The sequence below is a fragment of the Rutilus rutilus genome (genome assembly GCF_951802725.1).
Source record: "Rutilus rutilus genome assembly, chromosome: 5".
In the NCBI taxonomy this organism is placed as follows: Eukaryota; Metazoa; Chordata; class Actinopteri; order Cypriniformes; family Leuciscidae; genus Rutilus; species Rutilus rutilus.
Genome location: NC_140213.1, coordinates 39,788,424 through 39,804,688, shown reverse-complemented (window position 1 = coordinate 39,804,688; position 16,265 = coordinate 39,788,424). Strand labels below are relative to the sequence as shown.

At 41.0% G+C, this 16,265-nt stretch overlaps 1 protein-coding gene across 1 annotated transcript in view; it reads right to left on the bottom strand.

Annotated features, from left to right (window-relative positions):
* Positions 1–2,612: 2,612 nt before the first annotated feature.
* zfpm1 (zinc finger protein, FOG family member 1) overlaps positions 2,613–16,265 on the bottom strand; it is an 80,729-nt gene continuing 67,076 nt past the window's right edge. The window contains exons 5-9 of the mRNA XM_084408954.1: positions 9,765–9,867; positions 9,462–9,680; positions 7,552–7,782; positions 7,202–7,429; positions 2,613–6,958 (exon numbers count right to left, since the gene is read on the bottom strand). Coding sequence (XP_084265080.1) covers positions 4,596–6,958; positions 7,202–7,429; positions 7,552–7,782; positions 9,462–9,680; positions 9,765–9,867 — 3,144 coding nt within the window. The 3' untranslated portion in view covers positions 2,613–4,595. The remainder of the gene's footprint in view (positions 6,959–7,201; positions 7,430–7,551; positions 7,783–9,461; positions 9,681–9,764; positions 9,868–16,265) is intronic.

Genomic DNA, 16,265 nt, shown 5'->3' with positions numbered 1-16,265 from the left:
GGTTCTTTGTAATTGTCCCTAAAGAGGAGACCTCTGACTCATTCTCTAATCTCATTTTTTAATTCTGTTTTATTGGACATGCTTGACTACAGATTAATCAAGTCAGTATATTTTATATAAGGTTGCATGCTCATACATGCATCACTTCATGAAATGGAATTAGTAAACAATGGCTACCCTTGGCTTCAGTAGGTGAAAACATGTTAACCCTTTAAGAATGTGTGATTAAGAGTATACCTCTAAAATGCTAAATAATACTAATTAACTAAATTCCTACAGGAACTGTGTATGCAGAAAGGGAACATTTACGAACCCAACCCCACAATTTGTGATGTATTATGTCCATTAACATACGAAATGGAATTTAACTATTCAACAAAACCTTTTCATTAAATATCATTCATTATGACCATGAAAACTGAAAAGGTAAAATTGAGCTTGGCTCCCTCAGGACACAAGTTAAAGAAACCGTTTATTCCCTAAACCTCATTTTGATGTGACTCAGTTTGTGAAACATGTCTTTCCTTTTCCACACAGCTTCACCATCAAGTGAGGCTCAATAGATGACAAAATAAAAGCACAGAGCCTTGAAATGATATAAGATGTCAAGAGGACACAGAGAGTCTCTCTCTCTCTCTCTCTAAAGTCTTTTTAAAGAGCAGGGCGGAATAGCCTTGATACTCAAGGCAAGAAAGCTTCACTTTATTCAGATAATTACAGCTTGGTTTTAACACGTGTGCTGTAAAAGCATGTTGCTTCTGGAATGGCTGTGTGAGCAATACTTTTATATATATTCAAGAAGGCTTGACCAAACCACCACAATAATAAAAAAGTGTGTGTGTGTGGGGGGGGGGGTATAAATAATGAGAAATAATTTACCTTGTACAACAACTCTCAGACTGTGAATGTAAACATTGATGTGAACTTGTTTGTAGGCTAGTGTAGAACAGAAGACTGTTAGCAAGAACAAAGACTATATTAGAAAGTTACGTCAAAGATGTTCAAGCATTCCTTTGAGTATAAAAAAGCACTAATTTCAACATTTTACCCAAACTGATTTTTTAAATGTTCATGATTTTTATTTTCGATGCCCAAACTGCCATTTTTCTACTGCCAAGTTCTAAAAATCCCCCAAAAAAAGGAAAAAAAGAAAAGAAAAAAAGCACAGCAAAAGGCGAGATAGTCAGTTGATGGCCTGGTTTCACAGACAGGGCTTAGATGAAGCCAGGGTTAGGCCTTAGTTCAATTAGGACATTTAAAGGGTTAGTTCACCCAAAAATGAAAATTCTGTCAGTAATTACTCACCCTCATGTTGTTCCAACCATGTAAGTCTTTCGTTCATCTTCGGAACACAAATTAAGATATTTTTGATGAAATCTGACAGAATTTTGACTCCTCCATAGACTCTTCCATTGACTCTTCCAGTGTGACCGAAACTCACCGGCCCAGAATAGTTATTAAAACATCGTTAAAATAGTCCAAGTAACTACAGTGGCACTACATTAAGTTTATCATGCGACGAGAATACTTTTTGTGCACAAAAACAAACAAAAATAACGACTTTATTCCACTTTTCATTTCCTTCTCTCTGGGCCTCGTAGTGTTTTTGCGCTGCGCGTCTGTGTTGCACGTCATCACGCAACACACACATGACCGGCGTCGACCAATAGTGAGCCTACGTGGTGACGTGTAACACAGACGCGCTGCGCAAAAACACTACGCGAACCAACTAGAGGTCGAGAGAGAAGGAAATGAATAGTGGAATAAAGTCGTTATTTTTGTTTGTTTTTGCGCACAAAAAGTATTCTCGTCGCTTGATATACTTAAGATTGAGCCACTGGAGTCACTTGGACTATATTAACGATCTCTTTAATAACTTTTCTGGGCCAGCAAGTTTCGGTCACATAGAAGCCTATGGAGGAGTGAAACATGGCTCAGATTTCATCAAAAATAGCTTAATTTGTGTTCCGAAGATGAACGAAGGTCTTACGCGGTTGGAACAACATGAGGGTGAGTAATTACTGACAGAATTTTAATTTTTGGGTGAACTAACCCTTTAAGTAGCTTTTATAAACATGCCTTAGAAAAAATATGACTGGTGTGCAAGACTTGGAATTGGGCTTTTATCTTCTTTTGTAGAGCTCGACAGTAGAAAACACCACTCAGAAAACAAAGCAGTCTGGATGTTCTTCTAAATAAATATTTTCTTTAGTGTTTCACTAAACAACAAAAAACATACAGTGCTTGAATGACATGAGGACATTTTTTACAAAGAACTATCCCTTTGATTATTGTTCTCACACACATAAAAGTAAAATGTGCCTCCAATATAAACATCGTGTGTCAAACGGTTAAGCCGAAGGGAAAAATAAACAAGTCTCGTCATTAAAAATTGCTATGCAAAGTTCCCAAAATGCAGAACGCGTGTTGCATCACAGTCTAGAAACCACTTGGAGAGAGAAGAGTACGACAAGTTCTCTTGCACTTTGAATGTCCTTCTGGACTCTTTATTTCCCATGCATAGTTTGGACAAGTGTGTAGTGGAACTTTTTGTAGCTGAAATTAAAATCAAAACAAACAAACAAAAAAACAAAGAAAAAGGTTGACATTCATTATTTTTCCATCAACATTTTTAATTATTCACAAAGTATTTTAATTACCTTTCACTTGTGTTAAAATGTTCTAAATTCACGAGTAAGTCCTTCGGGGATAGGTTTGGACAAGAAAAAGTGCTGTAAAAACATAAATACATACAAAAAAGCTTCTATAACTAAAACATTCAGTATTTTTGTACAACACAGTGCAATAGAAAAGGGATCTGGAAAGGTCAAAGGTTTTCAGCACTGGTCTTTTGGACTTGTGACAGTCGCTAAATGATAAAACAATGGAATTGTAAACGCCCCTGTATGTGTTGATGACGGTTGCAGCACCGTTTCAAACCACAACAGCAGAGAGAAATTTAAACTTTTCTCATTTGCACGCAGTTTTGCGCGTTCCTGTTCTTACCGCAGAGATGACTGAGGTTGTTTTTTTGTAACACAGGAAATGGGAAAACACCACTTGTAACATACACAAAGTCCACTTAGTGGGGGAGAGTGACGAGCATTGTGGACATAAGTGACCCGTTGTTTCAGACATAGTGACGAGAGTCTTTGTTAAGGCTTTGCCAAGGTAGCCTGCACAGGAGAATAGATTGCATGACGCTGTTCTTTTCAACATACACGCACATGTAGAGGAGCATAAAACGTCACTGAGTCAACATTGAGAATGAGAGAAACAGAGCAAACGAGAGAAGGACAAGAGTGACGCTGCGTTGCCAGTTTAAGAAAGAAGCAATACGAGCAATGAGTCAGTTTCCAATTCTCTTGCTTTCAGTGGCCTTCAACATTATTCAACAGTGTGAAAGACATTGATATGAATCTTCTATGCTATACTTCATTTCAAGGTTAAAAAAAAAAAAGAAAAAGAAAAAAAGACCAAACAAACACGCCTTTCTTTGCATGTCCATGACAGTTTGTCAGATTACAGATGGCACTTTTCAGCAGGTCAAAAGGGTTTTGGATTTGAAGCAGTGAAGGTTTTTTGTTGGGGACAAAGACAAGGTGAGCTGGTGACTAGAGACAGAACAAACATCTTACACTGTTTGAAATCCAAACCCTAAAACCCTACGACAGTCCTTAGATCCGAAATGTACATCCATCTGATGGAAAACGTCTGTCTGGGAGCCAAGACCAAATACTGAGACAGAATAGTTTGTGCCGTCTTCTCCCGTGCTAGACCAACACTTACAGAATTACATCTCAAGTCCCATTGATCAATGCAAAAAAAAGTCAAATATGACATTCAAGAACCAAGAAAATACACCACGCTGAAGATTGAAATGGTTCCTTTTGACAGTATTAAAACAAAAAAGTATTTCTTTAAAAAGAAACTAGGTAGTATTTAACTCTCATGAAATGCATTAGGAATCAAATGATAAATAGTTTCTTCACATTTTTTCTTTCATCTTGAACTGGTAACCAGGCGACATTTCAACTGGGTTACTCAGTTTTTTACAATTTTTTTTTGAGTCAGTGTATTGACAAAAATCTGCAGACTGGGTTCTATAGAGACCTCCACTAGGGGTCAGAATTTACCTCAAATCAGCAATTTAGAAAAAAAAACAAAAAAAAAAAACATGGCTCAGAGAAACTTTGAAATCTTTTACAAATATACAATGCCATCATTGATTAGAAGGAACATAAAAACATAGGAGTGATTAAAACACCATTTTCAAAAGCTAATTAAAGGGTTACTTTCCATCAGCAGATTTCTAAACTTAGAAGTGAAATGAGAAGTCTGCAGGAATGTGGGAATAGGTCAGTGGGGCACATTCTGTGTGCAGGTAGTCTCATCTCTTAGTGTGATAAAAACTTGACCCATAACATGTAATAAGTTACCATAGTAACAACTCCAGATAACATGGTCGGCATGAAGACCTCTGTATCTGGCTAGTAACAGTCCTGCTATCATGCTCTGTCCAGATCAGGTCGGGCAGTGCCGTGATTGGCACTTCTATGCATTAGAGGAATGGCAGAATTGACTAGGTAGAGGGCTCACTTGACATGTTCGGCACTGTGAGAGGAACAGTAGTATTTTTTGTGTGCAATGAAAGTGGAAAGGCTGCTGAATTTGATGTTACACAAACGGCAGTAGCGCGTGTTCCCATTCTGCACGGGTGAGGCGAGGGGTGTTTTAGGCATGGCCGGAGTTGTGTGGGCGTGGTTTATAGCAATGACCGCCTTTTCAGGGAGGAGTGTGGGCAATGGGGTGTGGCCTAGCTGCCCAACCTCTCTTAGCGCTTCAGGCACAGGTGATACAGTTACTCCTGTAGGGGAGAGGGCAGGGGGTACGGCTTTTGGAGAACCAGACCCCACAGACTGGGGTTCTACTGGACTTCCATTAAGTACAGGTAAGGAAGGAGAGGTTGCTTCCAACTTGATGCTCCGGCCATTCACACTGTCCTTATGGGGCCGAGGGCTTGGTTTAGGAGGGGTGAGAGGAGCTCCTTCCCTAGGGCTTAGGCTAGAACTGGGACTGACTCCAGCGGACTGCGCCTCGAGATGTTGCTGTAGTGTGAGCACCAGACCATGAGTTGTTTTAAAATGCTCCATCAGATCACAGGTCAGCAGTTTGTTGGGAGGGCAGTAGGGACACATCACTGGGGAGGTGCTTGGAGTCTTTGCTCCCTGCACATGTGGAGGGGTGGATTCAGACCCAAGCAAGGTGGATGGATGCGCAACCACTGCAGTTTTACCTGTCTGAAGTACTTTGGCATCAGAGTGCAGGTCCACAGCTCGGTTCTTCGGTGAGGTGGAAGCGGGTCTCTTTAGCCGGTTAAGCTGCTCCATAGTTTGCGGTTGCAGGGTAGTTGCCCGGCAGTAGTAGGTCTTGTGGGCCAGGTAGTTCTCAATGCTGTTGAAGCTAATGCTGCAGGCGGTGCACTTGTGGTAGTCAGTAAGGGGGAGAGCGGGAATGCTGCCCCCACTTTGGCTTTCTCTTAGTCGGGGTCTTTTACTTAAGTCGATGGGTCCGTCGCCCTCAGGACTTGAGCTTTGTGTTGGTGTGGACATTTGGGGCAATGGAGGAATGGAAGGGCCCTCTTGTTTCACCCCCAGACTTGTTGCTGCCGGCAAAGCAGTGGCATTAGCCAAAGCCTCCGTTTGAGCCATGTGGATCTCGTACATCTTCTTGCGCTTGCGTGTGCGGATAGGTTGGGGAAGGAAGGCAGTCTTGCCAGAATGGGGTCGCTGGTTGGAGGGATCATGTCTCGAGGCGCAGTAGAATCTCTTGTGGACAATGTAGTTATCATGACGACTGAAGCGAATGTTGCAGGCCTGGCAGAAGGTGCGAGTGGGATCGTCGTCTGCATCTTCTGCGGAGCCACTAGGACTTTGGCTACCCTCGCTGGCCTGCCCACCCCCAGGTCCCTCTCCCTCCGAGGACGACGAGCAGGTGAGATCTTTCATCCCTGAATCCTCACTTTTCACCTCCACTAACTTGGGCTCAGAGGCTGTGCCTCCTGTTGCAGGGTCGGGGTAGCTAGGAGATGCCGAAGCTGCACGACTGACCGGTCTGGCCTGGGGTGAAGCAGCGTGGGCAGCAGGAGGAGCAGCTGCAGTGACCGCCCCTTCCTTCGTCAGACCTGCTGCCTCTCCTTGCTGATGCCTGCTGGAGCAGTAAAGCCTCTTGTGGACGTAGAAGTTGTTGATGTTGTTGAAGGTGATGTCACATTCAAAGCAAGTGGCTCCCTTTTGAACGCTGGCAGGAGAGCCTGGTGGATAGAAGGTCTGCTGTCCGGCTGCAGGTCCTTGTCCCTGTTTAAGCCTACTGTGAACCATTTCAGACATCTTTGCCAATATCTCAGACGCTTGTGGCATTATGGCAGCCTCAGAATTAAACATGTACTGTGGTAAGAACAACGCCCCTCCAGATAGAACTGAACCCCCTGTTCCAGAGTGTGCGGGACTGGAACCTGGGGTGGGACTGGCCGGCTCGGTCTTAACCGCCACCGCGGTGGGGCTCTTAGGGGAATTAGACTGAGATGAGCTTGCCTCCACAGCATTTACTTGAGGACTGCCCACCTGTTCTTCTTCCTTTGCATCGGTTTCATAGTCTGAACATGGCTCCTCTTTGATGATGAGTTGGTTGAGGGGACTACAGCCTTGAGAGGCCGAGCTGCCATTGGCTCCTGGGCTCGAAGAGTCGGGTCGGGGCACGCAGGCAACAAGCTCCCTGTCTTGCAGGTCTGGGAGCTCAGAGGAAGGAGGACTGCTCTGGCGAGGAGTGGGGCTCCTCTCAGCTGGAACCCTCACTTCCAGGTGTGTGTGGACATGCTGCTGAAGTAGGGCAGGTGTGTCAGCAGAATAGCCACACACTTGACATTTCAGAACAATGCCAGAGTCTCCTGGACTCAAGCCTGTCACAAAGAAATAAATGACAGACATTCAGATACAGGAAGACTCCTTTAAGTCTTATGATTAAGAATACTTTATACTTCAATATATTTAAAGGTCACGAGATATCTGATGAATAGTTCTGCAATCTATTATACATTTTTTGTATGTATACACATTTTTGTATATAAACATATACACATTTAACAAAATATATAATAATAATATATATATAAAAAAGAGATATTAGATATTAGAGCTGTTACCTCCAGCCAGTGCTGGTTTGGGTGAGTACACCTCACTTTGAGAGCCAGGCTGGCAAACCATGTGACTAGTGACCAGGTGGCTATACAGGATGTCTCGCGTTGTGGAGATGAAACCACAGCCATGACACAAACCATTCTGAGAGTCTGTGTGAACCTTCAAGTGTCGCTCACAGTTCGCCTTAGTGGTGAAAGCTGACAGGCAAATCAAACACACAAATGGACGCTCTCCTGGAAACACAACACACACGCACATAATTACTTACAAATCAGACATAAATGACACTTTACTAAAACATTGTTAATACTCAAGAAGTAAAAAAAAAAAAGAAACTGTCAGGAAAGTGTCTCACCGCTGTGTGTTCTCATGTGTATCTCCAGAGAGCTGGCACTGGGGCAGCTTTTGTTGCACTGCGGGAAGGGACACAGCCTCTCGTTAGGGTATGAATCTTTAGGCTTGTCCTGTGGAGGAGAGGCAGCGCTCTGCTGCTTCTGGCGGCTTGCGCAGTAGTACATAAGATGGGCCTGAAGATTCCGCTCACTTCTGTACCAGATCCCACAGTCTTTGCAAGGGAAAATGTCCTCTGCACACACAAACACACAAAATACAACTAGTAAGAACAAAGGTAACAAATGATTATCCTTTCAAGATAGTTTATCACAAATGATGTTAAGTGAAGGTTATCCATTCATTTCATGATGTTGGATTTTTTTCTGCTTTGTGTGTACATTATAAAAGGACAGAACATGGATTATGGAAATAAAAACTTCAATTAGAATTGCATAATAGCAATAATGTTTTTCTGACATGATATTTATCCCATTTATTTTGCAAGCCTACTTTTAACTGATATCCTCTATTTATTTAACCATATGTGAGATATTCAATGTTTAGTAATGCACCCACTGTATATATAATCGCACACAAACATAATACACTCAAATTTCTAAATCAGAGAAAGCAATCAGAAGTGTTCCATCATCTCCACGGCAACGGGCACATAGAGTATGTGATGTGCGCAAAAGTGTGTGCACGTAATCGGGCTGATCTGGTGTCAGGCCACATGTTGAACAGGCTATATTTGATAATGACCGTCACATCCCAATTATCCATCTACCTGCAGCCCAGCTAATGCAGTGGGAAGCGCAAAGTTGGGCTGATCATGTTTTACCCTTAAGCCTTATTTACAGTGATTCATGTCTTCATCATGGCATGTCCGTGTGCACTCCCACTCCTCATGCAGTTTAGCTGATGTTGCAGATAGGACTGTGAGTAACAGCCAATTAACTCCTCCGCTGTCGGAACTGACACAACACTGCCACCTACTGTCGATGGGCATGAATGACAAGCAACTTATAGGTGAATTCTTGTCCTTTTTCAATGGTAAAATAAGTTGCCATTGTGAACTTGTATGAAAATTATCATTATTTTTGCAGTTTTGTTTGATGGCTGAACTAATGTCTTCTCGGTTGTCAATTCATTTTGCAACATCCAGAAACTTAAAAAAATGCAAAAAAATATGTATTTGTCTCATTTTCAAAGTAAATGCACAATGACTTTTTATTCACCATTATTTACCATTGAGGTAAAATACAAAACTGAACAAGTCAGTGATGATATAACAAAATGTATTCAATGAGTCTCTCATGTTCACCAAGGCTGCATTTATTTGATTAAAAACAAAGTAGAAAGTTAGAAACGGTAAAATATTTTTTTTCAATTTAAAATAAATGTTTTCTGTTAAATTTTAGAAAATGCTGAACACAGTTCTAATGCTTATTATTTTTGTGGAAAGTTTTCAGGATTATTTTTTATGAATAGAAAGCTCATAAAGGACAGCATTTATTTGAAATAGTAAAGACTTTTACATTTAGTTCATCCTTGCTGAATAAAAGCATTAATTTCTTTCAAAGCAAAAATATATCACATATACTGTGCTACTGAATGATTACCACATTTATATACCATTGTATTTACATGGTATATATTAAAAAAATATTATATATGATATGATCAGTATTAAATCAGTATTAAAATAATATTGCCATGTTATATTGTCTAAAAAAAACCCCAGGTACTTCCAGTGGAAGTAGAACTAAATAAAACTGACAATTAATTTCAATCTATTACGCATTATGTGTCATGATTTACGCACATATGCAAAAACACGGCCCACCATCCCTAATCACAGATGTAAACACACTCATAAAAATGCAAGAAACTGTGAAGACATGTTGTGTTTATCAGCAAGCAGTGACTCACTATTAACGACAGCAGTTGCTAAGATGGCAGCCATGCCAGCCTGTTGTGGGAGGAGCTGGATCTCAGTGTGCAGAGCAGCGGGATACACAGGCTCCTCCTTCACTCGCACGCCGTGGGTCTGAGTCGCTGCCGAATGATCCGCTGTGGAGCAGGACAGCGTTGCCAGAAGAGCATCTCCACTGGACAGCTCCCGTGTCAGCTTACAGAATAACGCTCCTCCTGGAAAACAAGCTGTCGCTGTTAGACTCTCCATCTAATGCGGTAGTGAATGTGAGAGGTGTATGCGTTTTTTTTTTGTCATACCCTGACTGTAGATGGTGCAGTTTGACACAGTGAGGCTTGAGGTCACAGGAATTCTTCTGAGCCAGCAGTCTGGCTCCTCACACTCCAGAGACATTACAGGGCTCTAAAACACACAAAGGGAAAGAAAAAATCAGTCAGCCTGCAATTTTAAAAGAACAGAGATAGAGGTAGAGGAGGATTCAGTGGGACACTTACAGCAGATCCAACGGAGAGGTTATAAAAAAAGACCCTATTATACTAAGATGAAAGATATTTCTGCTTATGATTTCTCATTTCCTTTCGAAAATTTTAAATGGGTTTCCTTTGCATCCTTTATAAACATGAAATGACTTTGTAATCATGCAATTATCAGTCAATATGCTGGAATATATAATACAGCACTTTCCTAAGATGATTTGCTTTAAAAACTTTAAACTGAATCCTGAAATGAAGTCAAATCAAGTATATGTAAAATACACAAATATCAAAGTAATTAGTACTTATTGTATTTAACTAGTTTGCCTTTATTCTAAAGCATAGCACAGCCGTAAGGTTGAACCACTACTAATTCCTATATTACACTACTGTTCCTACATTTTTCAGCTGTCTATTCACTACAAAACCGCTTTTGAATAGCACTTTCCAAAGAGAAAACCACCTGTTTATCTGTGAGAGACACTGTGACTTTTTTTTTCAGCTTAAGAAATGGTTTTTAAGGAATGTTCAAAGAAATACAAAAAGCACATGCACGTTTAATCCCTTCTTCCTGATACTGTGTCATTAAAATTCAGCATCCAGCATACCTCTTTTACCTTCAATATCATACAAGCAGACCAACACTTCCAGACCAATAAACAGCTTTTTAATAATTAAACTTCTGACCATAGGGGACTGGGCACACAGGGATGCCCTGAGTGAGAAAAGAAGGGGGAAAACCCCCAGAAAATCACAAGAGCGGTTGGAAAGGGGATCTCACGCGGGTATACTGGATCCATTTCAACTGAACATTTTTAGTAAACTAAACAGAGTATACAAAGGTGTGTATTGGCACTGGCAGCTGGCATATATCCTAATAAACACACCTGGACTCTCCCACACAATCATTTCATTGTTCAGCTCAAGCACGCGTTAATAGGTTTAATGGGAAATTGGCGGGTAATTTTTAATGTCAGATTTAACAGGTATTCACAATGAGCAGCAGAACGACTGACAAAGTCTATCCCAATCCAACCACAATAAAGCCATTATATGGTGCTGATAACATGCTGTACATGAACTGAAGGGTTGATTTAAGGCTGAAATTCACAAAATTGCACGTCTCATTTAAGAGCAGATTATTTGAGTGTGACTGATCCATTCCACTAGGTGGCAGCATTTCTGCAGGCCAAGTTCATTAATAGCCTAATATGTAAGAAAAGATTCCCATTCCTTCATTCACTCGGCTACACTAAGTTAAAGACATGCCCTTGGGGAGACTAGTCCTTATATCCCTGACATGCTACCAAATCAACTTTAAAGACGGGAGAAAATGAAAAAGACATTAGTTCAACTGTGTAAAGGAGGATAAAAAAGCCACCAGTCGAGAGGATGAGGAAAAGAGATGGGCCGCAGAGGAGGACAGCTGAAGGGTTTCTTTCTAATTCTGTCTGTTCTTGCCTGAAGATACAGTCCGTATTGTATTTCATGGGGAACTAGTGCTGATAAGGAGATAGGGCTCCTTTTGTTTTAATTTGAAACCCAATGCTGGAGCCGTCTGTGGCATAAGTGCTGCGTGCTTCTGCTAATTTGTTTCAGACTCATTTAACACGACTCGACTTTAAGCTTCACAAAAGGAGAGGGCAGCCTGGTCAGCCCTCGCCTTTGACAAAACACTTCCAGACAAACGCGCTCTCTAATTAAACACACACACACACACACACACATATTGACACACAGACAGATCTGCACACGCAGATGCACACGGAGAGTAAGTGAAGATGTAAATGGTTATGACCCATTGTGAATAGCGAACAAGAACCGGTTCAAATCGATCAAGACAAACACAGCGGGTCCTCATTTGTATTTGGAAGTGGCGAGGTGAACAGACATCATTCGGGCAGAAAATTAACACAAGACTAAGTAGAAAATGACCAATATTTCATAAAGATCATCTGACGCGCACTGAAATATGTTGCATAGGCAAGTCTACTAAAATAAGTCTACTTAAAGTAACATCTGTTGTGACTTGCTAATTAAACATTTATTTAGATGTTATTTTTGCAGTGCAATGATCATTTCTAAAAAAAAAATATCCAGTTAATGTATCTGAACAACTTTATAAACCATGTTTAAGTTGAAACCAAATGTTAAAGACTGGGCAGACAGTGTTCACACTGTTTGGTTCGATAAATGTGAACGCTGCCATCCAAACCCTGGTGCACACCAAACAAGCAAAGAGACCACTAAGGTCCACTTCCAAACGAACTCTGGTGCGGTTCGAATGATATACGAACGCAACACGGACCAAAGACACGTGAACCAACCAAAAACTGGAAGATGAGACCCTAAAAAGGACAGAATGCTCAAGCACACCTGTTTTATCTTGTCATAGTCGCGATGTTGCCCATCACAGTTCAGGACAGGCATCAGAACAGTGTCTTCTCGCAGCATATCTTCGTTTATGTGTGTGACGGAGGGATTCCTGCCACTGTTTTGACTCCTTTACACATTTTACAAGCTCTTCACGAGTTCTCAGCTGGTCAAAATACCATCATATGTAGCTACACACATACAACGAGCGCATTTATCCCAGCACACAGCATTGTTTTGGATGTTCGGTAAGTTCTGTCAAAAAATACGCAATATGTCATAAAAGCCGACCATTTGTGAACATATCCCTATGCCTTTAGGTTCGGTGATAAAAAATGCCAATCTGAACGCTAAGCGGACCAGGACTAAATCCGGACCAAAATCCGTGAAAACACCCTAAATGTTAAAGGCAATAAATAAGGCTCCACTTTGAAAGAGGAAACGTTCTTGCTGTGACAGGCCTAAAAACGCAGGTGACATGTAGTCCTGCCACTTCTGTTCAGCATGGGTGGCTGAAAGACAGTGTGGAGAAATCAGAAAGTCGACTATTGTGAAGGAGGAACGGCACATGTTTTAGTGCGTAACCCTGGTGTTGCTGAATATGCCCCCCACCCCCTCACACACAAGGAACTAGGGTACTTTGAGAACGGCTCTTTAAGCCCCGCCGAGTGCGGAGCTTTGAGGAACAGTCTAAGCCCCCTCGTCCGAGCCCTTCTCCCTCATGAATATTAATGACGACGGCCGTGCTTTAATCTGCCTGATCCCCGCACTGCTGCCGCCGCCCTGATAGCGAATCTAATTATTTGGTCTGATATTAACCAGCCCCCTCCCTCCCTCTCTCCTCCTTACACACGCACGCCATCAGGAAAAGAGGTAGATGCACCTTTCCACACAAACACACACTTGTGCACCACCATCACAACACAACACCTTTAACACACTCACACAGTCAAGCCTGGTGCGTGCCACTCGCGGCGTTATCGTTCTAAAAAACGTCCTCCTCTCGCTCTGATAAAAGTTGAATGCAAATGATTCTTGGACGATTTTCATTTCGCATTTTTTCTCCTTCCGGTGGGGGAAAAAAATACTTCGCCGTCTCCTTTAAAGAGAGAGAAACAAGGCCGTATCTCCCCCCAAACCCATCAAACTGACTGAACTCATCTTCCAGCAGCCAAAAGGAAAGGCCGGTCTTTCTGACATTCTTAGAAATAATGTATGCGTGTCTCTGGAACGCACACTCCATATGCTTCGCATGTAAATGTTTAACGCATTAAACAGTGTGCAAATACACTAAAACCGATGCTCATTATGATAGTGTGGAACAAGGTTTTAAAAGGTGTTTGCTCAAGATATGACAGTATGTATCTCACAATGTGTAATCCTGCAGTGGTCTGTGATGTAACACTTGCCAGTGAAAAAAAAAAAAAAAGAAGCCCTGGTGTGGACCAGCACAAGTCATAAAAGAGCCATTGTTAAATGAGGCGTCTACTCAAGTGTTAATTGTCTCAATTTAGCGATAATAAATATAAGAGGGAAAAGATTAATCAAAACTATAGTTCAACGAAAATTACCCAAAAAAATTTAAATCGAGAAGAAAATGATAAAAAGACCTGATTCAATTAATCCAATCATAGTATGTTGGGGATTGATTTGCTGTAACTGAAAGAGCGAAGACTGGGGTCGGTTTTTGAAAGAAGTCATCACCAAAGCTGCATTTATATGATAAAAAAAATACAGTAACATTGTGAAATATTGTTACAATTTAAAATATGAATATATTTTACGGTAAACGTGAATTTTCAGCATCATTACTCCAGTCTTCAGTGTCACATGATCCTTCAGAAATCATTCTAATATGTTGTTATGGTGCTCAACAAACATTTCTTCTTATTATTATTATCAATGTTCAAAACAGTCGCACTGCTTAATATTTTTGTGGAAACAGCGATATATTTTTATAGAAAGTTATTTTATAACATTTTAAACTGTAGTGTATGTGAGAATAATCACTGATATCGTTAATATTACAACTTGTAAAACATTTTTTTGAAACAAGCTAGTCAGAGTGTGTAATTAATACGTACATTATTAAGTGCAATGTACTAAACAGTATCTAAAACCGAAAATTCGTAAAACATGATCATAACCAGGCATTCTGGGCATTCCTACATTTCACACCATCAGTCACAGCCCTGATAGAACTAAAATTTCATTTTTGTGGATTAAAATTATATGTCACTTCAGATTACAATGGACTAAAATTGATACAATACAATGAAATATGAACAAAATTGAACAGATATGTTAAACGAAAAACTATGACTAAAATGAAAACCAACTCTTCTCCCACTGTATGTTTTTTCAGTACCGGTCCTCTCTACCTCTCTTTCTCATTTTTCTGCTTTTTACTCCAGCGTTATCTTCTTCTGTTCCTGTTTCTCTACTATCTCCACCTTTATCCCTCTCCTCATCTGTCCATATCCCTCTTTTCATGCTCCGCCACACTCTTTGTCTCCATCTCCTTCTCGCTATCTATTCCTCTCCATATCTCTCCACACATCCCTTTCTCACTTTTCCAACCCCTTCTCCCAATCCTATCCCTCTGTCTATCCCTCTCTCAATCTCCTTTCCACAGGAAATGGTTTCTTTCCCAAAAAGGGGGGTGGGGGGGGTGAAAAAGGGGTTCATACTGTCCCAAACAAAGAGGTCAGTGTGTGAATCCTCCAAAAATACAGAGAAGAAAAGGAAGGGCGATAACAATCGGAAACCTTCTCTCATCCGCCTCTCTCACACACATATCCTTTTTTCCCCTCTCCTTTTCTCCATCTTTCCCTTTTTTCAGGCCTCGTTCGCACACATACAACCGAAAGCACTTACGCACATGTATTCCTATGTATGAACCCAAAGCAAACAGCAGCACACCTCCGCCTACACATCCCTCCAAGAAAACAGCATCCAGGTGAGATGAGCAGCATGCAAATGACATGTAAAAATGGGAAACTGTGATACTTAAAAAGGTGCGATAAGAGATTTGAAAATGAGGCACTCTTGGAAAGCGGGCTCCTGATCTGCCGGTGATCGGGCTCGGAGATAGAGGAAGGTTTCCTCTCTCCACTCCCCACCCATCCTATCTCTCTCTGTCGCTTTCTCCACCGTAAAGCCTGCAAAGCCAAGTACATGACGATGCAAACTGTACGTCTTTACACATATCTGAAGTGATGAGTGTTGTTGCTTCCCACAAAAAAAATCTTTTATTAATCAGTATTTTTGTGTATGTGCATGTATATGTATATATTAGTGTTGTCAAGCTACTGGAATTTCCACCTTCGATATGACACCTTGAAAAATATTCTATTACCATTTTTGATACCACATAATTTTTTGATAATGCTCTCAATTAAAGTTACAAAAGTTATTCAGTCAAGATCAGAGATTGATTTTCTTTGTCTTTTGTTCTTTGATTAACCTGACAGACAGCACTAGGAATATTAGGCTGCTGTCACTTTAAGAGCTTATGCACAGATCCAATATGCTGTTACACAATATGTGTTTTCTCTCAACTATTTTTGTTCCAAAACGAACTGTATTTACCTAAATACTCGGCAAGATAGGCATTGTGACATGATTTTGTACGTATATGACCATTTAAGCGCAATAAGCCACGAAAAAGAAGTCAATTTGGTTCTCGCAAGCGGTTTGACTGGCGGCTTTGAGAGCTCCACTAATATAGATCAGTGGTGCACACGTTTTAGGTGTGAGCGCGAAACCTGCGGGAATGAGTAAAATAATGCGCAATACAATCACTATTTAACCAGAGTGAATGAGACGAGTGAGTGAGAGGAGGCGGGTGTCTGTCAATTCGCCGTCGGAGAGAAGAGAGCGAGAACGTGCAGCTGGTGTATCAATACTGCAGAAAAGGAGTATATCTATATCTATATCTATATCTATCTATCT